Here is an 8,713-nt window from a genome sequence, read left to right as displayed (position 1 = left end):
GGTCCTTAATAAAAATGAAAAAAAAAAGAGAATTTGAATAATTGATATGACTTGTTAAATGTGTAACATAATTTGTTAAATCCATTACATTACTTGTGAATTTATTAGGCCTCAATTAAATGTGTAACTTGTTAAACTATTATCTTAACTTATTAAAAAGGTTATATTACTTGTTAATTTTCTTGCATTACGTTACTTTGTTAATTTTCTTGCATTACCTTACTTGATAAGTCCAATGTTACGTTGCTTGTTAATTATTTAACTTGTGTAACACCCTCAAAACTTACAGACCGATTTTTCGCAAATTATTAAAACCATTATCATGGTAGAAAATTTTCTTACCATGATACATCCAAGACAATATACCACAGGTCTTAAAATATCTCAAAAAGAAATTAGAACCATGAGGGACAGTCAGGATCCTCATAGCATGTTATTCAAATCAGATCATGAATCAAAAGGGACAGACATAATCCTCTTGGACATATAAATGCATTTAATAAACAGGATTAGAGTTTACATGCTCCACAAACAAGATATGTCCTAAGTTGGCACAAGATACATTGTATAATCCAAAATAAGAGGCAACGTAAAAGATGGTGTCTCATACACCATAGTTACACCTCTGGTGCTTTCTCGGCCGGACTCGCTCCTGTAAAAATGTTAACCACGGGGAATGAGACTTAAAAGTCCCAGTAACCAAAAATTAATATGTAATGATGAATGCGGATGTAACTAATCATGCGATTGCTAAGTGGGCACACAAAATATTTAACCGAACAATACTTTCAAATAAACCGAATAAGTATTTAATTTGCATGACTGCACCTTATATCCTCCTTTCACCATGCTCGGACGCCAAATCACCCGGCCAAAGGTGAGTTGGACCAAGCGACACGCCACTCATTGGGTCCAATGAGGGCTTACCACGTGGTAATATTAACCGAACAGAAATTCCCATTATCACCATACATTAAATACCCTGACAAGTCATGCATCATTCAAATATCCAAACAGAAATATATCCGAACAATAATATCTCATCATGATAAACAAAAATAAATTTTTAACCCACTTGACAATAATTTCAAACAAGTATATATATACAGTATTTATTTTTATTAATTCATAATTTTTCAAACAATAAAACAACACATAACCATTCACAAAACACACCCATCACAACACATTAATAATGATTACCTTGTGTCTTGAATAACAAGTTCCCCTTCACAACTCCTCTTTCACCACTATCTTTGTCAACACAATCTACATAGTTATTTCATAATACTATGTATTAATTTACATTAAAATACATAACTCTAATTTAAAGAGTTAGAAAGTCTTAGATCTATAATCCATATTAACACTAATTTAAGATTTATGTCTCATTTAACTTCCCAAATTCTTTTCTAAAATTCTCGTACCCTAATAAACTATTTTTAAGCCTCAAATTACTTCTAGTATCACAATTCATCCTTCTATATTCTAAAAATTCGCCCAAAAATAAATTAAAAACTTTAGAATTATCCTGAAGCCTCAAATCACCTTTCTATAACCTCAAAAATACCTATTCATATTTAAATAAATATTTAATAATTAGAGGTTCATCCCTACATCTCAGATTCCACATAAATTCGACCATATAGATCTAGATTTAACTCAAAAATTCTTAAACATGAGTTTCAACCTCAAGAAAATATTCTATAATATTTATTATATCTCTAAGAGTTTTAACCTATATTTTAATACATCATATCATCAGATTAACTATCCTATAGAAAAATTCTAATCAGAATATTTACTCTATCCTACAAAATAATTATATCACTAGAAAGCTAATATTATTTAGAAAATAACTATAAATTAATTTTGTAATTAAATAAATTTTTAAATGCTAATCTAAACAAGAAAGTTAGAACATACCTGAAGAAAAAAAAAATAATCCCCCCTTGCGAGAAAACGCTGAGCAACGTGAGAGAAAGAGAGAAAAATAATATAAAAATGGGATTGTGGTCCCAAAATTATATTAAAAAAAACTATAGGTTTGAATTTAATTATTCAAACCTTTGGGCCAAAAATTGCAATTTTCTCTAAATTGCATCTTAGCCTCTCATGCTTCCTAATGCACACACCCCCTCTTTTTTATACATGAAGGCACCTCTTCTCTTCCCTCATCTAATCAATGTGGGACTTAGAAAAAACAACCTTCCACCCTCTTTTTTTTGTTCCTTCTACCTTCTCTTTTTTTTTTAACACATACATAAAAAAAATATTTATGTATTATATCTTAACTAATATATTGCTTATGTGGTTTTAAATTTAAATTTTTAAATTCATAATTAAATACCTAACCATAATATTATTTCTAAATAACCTCAAATAATATAAATTCCTATTATTATCATTTTTTTCTCAAAACCTAAATTCCACAATTTCTTTATTATATAAAAAATCAGGATGTTACAACTTGTATTAAATATATATAATGGATTTATTAAGTGACATAAGAAAATTAAAAATAACGTAACCAATGTTTTTAACAAGTTATGTAATTAATTAGGACCTGATAAATTTACAAGCAATATATGTAAGGGATTTCACAAGTCATGTTATATTTAATAAGTCATGTTAAGTAATGATTAACATTCTCTTTTTCATTTCTATTAAGGACACTTAATTCATTATTTAATCAAGAAAATTTATTTCATTTGGTCTTATACCCTACGTAGAAATTTCATATATATTTGATTGAGCCTCATGTGTAATAATATCATATTCATGATCCTATAATAAATTCGCCCTAGTTTTTTCTTTTGAAATTTCATTGCAATAGTAGACAAGCGAATTGTTTGTCAATTTTTTTTTGTTTTCCTTCCTCCTTTTGTTAATGAGAAGATAGAGCTTTGGTCAAAAAAATATATCAGAAGATAGACCATGGATTAGTCAAGGAATACGGTTTGGATTGATAAATTAAATAACTTGATGCTAGCCTCTGACCTATTTTCCCACGTCTGATTTCCAAAGTTGGCTTCTATATTACAAATTCTTGACGATTGGATATATCTACTCCAATGGAAGTAATTAAAATAATAAAAGAAAAGCATAAAAATATAAGAATTGATATTGATGCCAAACTTGTAAAAGTGAAAATGACAAATTAACTCTTTAAAATAGATAAATGATAAATAGTAATACAAATAAGATAAATACTTTGAAGTCCTTAGAGATTGATCTGGCATAATTTTTTTTCAATTACTTTTCTGACCCTTTCAAAATAATGGAAAATATTGTGGTTGTTAAAATATAAATTAAAGTTATTAATAACAAAGACAAATTTATTAATATGAGAAGCATAGTTGTTATTTTATGACTATTAGCTGAATTAGTGACAAGATGTATTGTCAATACCTATGCTTAGGGTACTAATCAATAAGCTGGAACTGTTAATATAAGAACCATACGTGTTAATGCATAACTAGACTAACAAATATGCTTCTTTATATTAATAACAAATTTATAATTTTTTATATAACTACTTACAATTCAATTTTTAACACCATGCACTTTAATATTTTGTTGAGGGTTAGAAATGTAATTTCACACAAAAATTATGTCAAAGAAGTCATTAAGACTTTAAAATAATTATCTCATTTCGTGGTAATGTTTTTTTTAGTTTCTCAAGAACAGGCCGTTAGCAATGAAACGTAACTAATCTTTCATAAAAATCAAAACACCATTTAGGAATTGTTCTCATCATTTGCCTACTTTGGAGTGATTCATTTGTCATTTGTCATTGTTTCTTGTTAAAATGTTCAACTATTCTGCCTTTTTTTTTGTCGCTGGGGCCAATGACAATACTCATTTAATGTTTTCTCCAACTTAGGAAAAGTATAATTATTGGCCTCTACGGCTCTACCCCTCAACTGTAATTATTTGCTGACCCTAGTATGTGAAAATATAAGAATTTGAATTTGATGACTAACTTAACACAGACATTGAATGTTTTACCATCTATAATATTGAAATTCAGATCAATGATTCAGATATATTCATTCATTTATTAATTTTAAGTGAAGTATAAATTTATAATTATTAATATAAATTTTAAACGATTTAAATGATATAAGTATTCAATACCTGTATTAAATACAGTCATCGAATCTAAATCCAAAATATGGTGCATAATATTATTATACTAGTCAAAACATGAAGTTCCCATTTATTTTACTGATTTTATTTTCTCCCGTATAAGTTTTAAAATTTGACCCTCGCAGATAAAAGGATTACCAATAATGTTCTACACTAATCTATCCTAATGAACTTAACAATAGATTAATAAAAATGTTATTTATAGCTTATAAAAACAGGGGGGAAATATGGTACGAGAGCCAAGAGGGGATAGCTAATAATGTTAAAAGAGAGGAGTAAGCAAAATTAACAAAATGACATCACATTGATCTTAACCCAAAATGTTAAAACTTAAATCTATGAATCATTCTCTTTTGTTATATATTACTTATTAAATTTAATTTTGTTTAACGTTAAACATTTCATATTAGTTCAAATAATCCATTCATATTTGGACTATCTAAGAGATAAGAGGTGGTGTTTTAAAAAATACAAATAAAACTCCCCATGATATATATGTTTCGCGCATTCTTATTGAAGTGGAATGGCTTTCATCCTTTGGATTATACTTATTACAAAATACAAGCAACAGTACAAAGTATAATGAACACTTGACAACTAAATCACTCACGGCAAAATACAGAGACCAAACACTGACTCACAAATAACCCTCAAACCACCATAATCATAAGGAGAGAGACGATGACCAAACACAAAGAAGGTTGGTTCTCAACGTCATATCAATCCGACCCTCCATCTTATTACAACTTGAATTTGCTCCAAAACCAAATCGAATTCCATAACGCTAAAGAAAATTGTAGAAGGACTCTAGCAGAGATCGGGGTTGGGCCGCAATGTAACCTTCGAGGGATTCGAAGAGATGTCCTCCCTTCTCCTTGCCGTTCTTGAGCATTTCCTCCGGCGGCGACGCGTCACCTTTGGTGTGGTACTTGATCACCACCTTGATGACAGATCCGCCGGCAGCGCCTTCCACCACCTGGGTCTCGAAGGAGATCTTCTCCACCGGCTCCAACAATATGTTGCCCTCCACTATGCTGTAGTTGTACACATAGCTTGGCCTCATCCACCACTTCCCACTTTGTGCAATCCGTACCTGGGATTCCCACCTTCGTCGACGGAGGAAACCTTGACGACGCTTCCAGGGCCGCCGGTTCCTTCAATGAGCTGACGCCGACGCTTTTAATGTCGGGAATGACCTTGGGAAGGATGGCGTGAGTGTGGTTGAAGAGAGCGTTGAAGAGTCTAGCAGCAGGCACGGTGGAGACGTGCTCGGCTTCGAAAGTGAACACAAACCCATGACTATCACAGAGAGGGCTTGCTAGGTTTGAGACGAAGAAGAAGATCAGAGGAAGATGAATAAGGTCCTGGATGTGTGTGGGTTTGTGAGGAGGCACATTGGCATTTATAGCTCATGGTACTCCTTTCGGCAGCCGAGAAGTTGAACACGGATTTGTCTCTGATTTTTCTTTTTCTTTCTTTTTTTTAATGAGGTATGTTATGTCCCCTTTTCTAAATTAATATAACAATGTCTTCATCAAGGAAAATGTACGCTATTGCTTTTTTCATTTGTTTTTGTGGAAAAATCCAACGGATGCTGGAAGACAAGAATTAGTCAAAGAAGGGAGGGCGTGCATGTCTCCACATGCAACGCCCGGTTAGAATTCAATAACAATTCAGTTGATGGGGACCGTTGAGGCTATCACAAACCTGAAAAATAGTTAAATTAATCATTTGTATTTCCTCCTCTTTTGGCTTTAATCTCTTATAATTAAACAAAATAATGATACACGTGATTTTATTTGATGAATTAATATATTTTTTATTAAACAGAGCATAAATGAGATAGTATCTTATCCATGCCAATAATTCTCAAACAAGATCAATAGTATGTTCCTCTATATTTCCTCCACAAGTGTTATCTGTACAGTTGTAAGCAAATTGAGTCAAGACTCTAAGATCTCCGTAATCAATTTATTTTTACAAAGAATTAGTCCTTGGACTTTTCGTAAACTTCAGCGAAAGGGTAAAATTTTGTGTCATCTTCAAGGACTTTCATCAAAACTGAAAATAATTAGAAGGTTTAATTCCTTATAATTGAACGTAACACAACAAACTATGAGAATCTGTGTGGCTGCTGAACTAAAATTACCGAATACCTATTGATTTTTTTGTTGTCCAATAAAAAAGTTGTTATCATTTTACTGATGTGTTGTCCTCAAATGTGTAAAAAATAACAACTGGTCTTTACTCTCTCCCCCCCTGCAAGGCTGCAACATTGACCCCCAACCCCCAGTCTATGAAAAATTGTGCATTATTTGTAGTCAAAACATCAAAGAATGAAGTTGGAATTGCGTTTACCAATCTAATATATCTTTTTCTTCCTTAAGTTGATTCTCGCAAATTAAATAATTAAATTCATTAATTACCAAACAACAAACTATGAGAATCTTATTGTCTGCCTGAACTAAAATTACCGAATTACATATTATATTTTTTTGTTGTCCAATAAAAAAGTTGTTATTCATTTTACTTGATGTTGTCCTCAACATGTGAAAAAATACAACTGGTCTTTACTCTCTACCCCCTGCAAGGCTGCAACATTGACCCCCACCCCCAGTCTATGAAAAATATTGTGCATTAATTGTAGTCAAACATCAAAGAATGAAGTTGGAATTTTCGTTTTACCAATATAATATATCTTTTTCTTCCTTAAGTTGATTCTCGCAAATTAAATAATTAAATTCATTAATTACCAACTGAAAACATTGCCCGCTCTACTTTAGAGAATGAGAAATACTTAAATAAATTGATTACACACACGTTATTTATAATTTATCTAATTAAAATATTCTAAGTAATCTAATTCTTGTATGACATTTTTTTAAATTGATTTTATTTTTATAATAAAATACTCATTTAATTTTTTATCTTTTTTCTTTCAACTATAATTAATATCAGAATTAATTTATATTTAATGATATATAAATGTTATATTTTTATTAACAAACTATAAATGACATAATGTATCCGATCTATTTAAGTATTTCTCTCAAAAAATACCAATTAGGTCTTAGTTAGTAGCCGTTTCTAGAGCTGCTTGATGGCACATTGTAAGCCACCCAGACATTCATTTGAGTTTGTCATTTAATTGAATTAATTAATATATTCTTTCAACCCTCTAATTTTCATTCCATATTTTTGTCATTCTAGCATCCATGATGCATGTGAAGTCACTCTAGAATTTCAAGTGAAACATAAATATGTATGTATAATTTTATATTCTTATTGAAGTGGAACAGCGTTCATTCTTTGAATTTATACTTGTTACAGAATACAAGGGGAAGTTTCAAATATGGTAAACCCATAACAACCCAATCACAAACAGAAAAATACAACTTTAATTTCAACATCCTCAGCAGGAGAGGACGACGATGTTGACCAAAAACACAAACAAGGTGGTTCTCAACGTCATATCAATCCGACCCCCTTATTACAACTTGAATTTGCTCCAAAACCAAATCGAATTCCATAACGCAAAAGAAAATTATAGAAAGACTCTAGCAGAGATCGGGGTTGGCGGCAATGTAACCTTCGAGGGACTTGAAGAGATGTCCTCCCTTCTCTTGCCGTTCTTGAGCATCTCTTCCGGCGGCGACGAGTCGCCTTTGGTGTGGTACTTGATCACAACTTTGATGACAGATCCGCCGGCAGCGCCTTCCACCCACCTGGTCTCGAAGGAGATCTTCTCCACCGGCTCCAACAAAATATTGCCCTCCACTATGCTGTAGTTGTACACATAGCTTGCCTCATCCACCACTTCCACTTTGTGCAATCCGTACCTGGGATTCCCACCTTCGTCGACGGAGGAAACTTTGACGACGCTTCCTGGGCCGCCGGTTCCTTCGATGAGCTCGACGCTTTTAATGTCGGGAATGACCTTGGGAAGGATGACGTGAGAGTGTTTGAAGAGAGCGTTGAAGAGTCTAGCAGCAGGCACGGTGGAGACGTGCTCGTCCTCGAAAGTGAATACACCCATGATTATCAGAAGAAACAGAGAGGGCTATAGCTAGTTTTGAGACGATCGAAGAAGAAGATCAAGGCAGACGATCAGGTTTGAGAGGATGGGTGTGGTTTTGGGAGGAAGGTGACATTGTATTTATAGACTCCACACCCATCTCATGGGAATTGATTTCGGTGCTCATCCTGGTGCTCAGCACCAACGTTTTTTTTTTTTTTTTCCTTTTTTAAACCACAAACTCATTATAATAAATATTATACAAGTATTATTTTAATATTTAATAAATAAATAAATATTAAGATACTAAAATTAAATCAAAGTAGTTCAAATAAAAATTTTAATTTAAACTGTTTAGAATTATACTAAAAAGATTAAAAAAATAATTTGAAGAGTTTAAAATTAAAATTGAGTTTAGCAAAATGAGTTAGTTTCTTACACCGTAATAAATCAATATTTGAATTCTTATTAAAAAAATATCTATATTTAATATCCGATTATGTATTAAATAATATTACTTTTCATAGATAGATAGCTGTACAAAAT

The 8,713-nt window shown here is 31.8% G+C and overlaps 1 protein-coding gene, 1 long non-coding RNA gene and 1 pseudogene across 2 annotated transcripts; all 3 read right to left on the bottom strand.

The window, feature by feature from the left end:
* Positions 1–285: 285 nt before the first annotated feature.
* LOC129308059 (uncharacterized) lies at positions 286–2,077 on the bottom strand. Its single transcript, XR_008592531.1, has 3 exons — positions 1,927–2,077; positions 1,204–1,269; positions 286–652 (listed from the first exon to the last, which is right to left on the bottom strand). It is a non-coding gene; the product is annotated as an uncharacterized LOC129308059 (long non-coding RNA).
* Positions 2,078–4,639: 2,562 nt separating this feature from the next.
* On the bottom strand, positions 4,640–5,546 carry LOC129308017 (major strawberry allergen Fra a 1-2-like). The gene has a single exon (XM_054948971.1). The coding sequence runs from the start codon at positions 5,213–5,215 to the stop codon at positions 4,937–4,939; it is 279 nt and encodes a 92-aa protein (XP_054804946.1). The 5' UTR covers positions 5,216–5,546; the 3' UTR covers positions 4,640–4,936.
* Positions 5,547–7,415: 1,869 nt separating this feature from the next.
* Positions 7,416–8,288, bottom strand: LOC129308016 (class-10 pathogenesis-related protein 1-like; annotated as a pseudogene).
* Between the last annotated feature and the right edge of the window lie 425 nt (positions 8,289–8,713).

The sequence above is a fragment of the Prosopis cineraria genome, unplaced genomic scaffold (genome assembly GCF_029017545.1).
Source record: "Prosopis cineraria cultivar Desert tree isolate PC_DT_omini unplaced genomic scaffold, ASM2901754v1 PC4, whole genome shotgun sequence".
Lineage (NCBI taxonomy): Eukaryota > Viridiplantae > Streptophyta > Magnoliopsida > Fabales > Fabaceae > Prosopis > Prosopis cineraria.
Note: the sequence above shows the minus strand (reverse complement) of the source record. Positions and strands in the feature narration are given on the sequence as shown.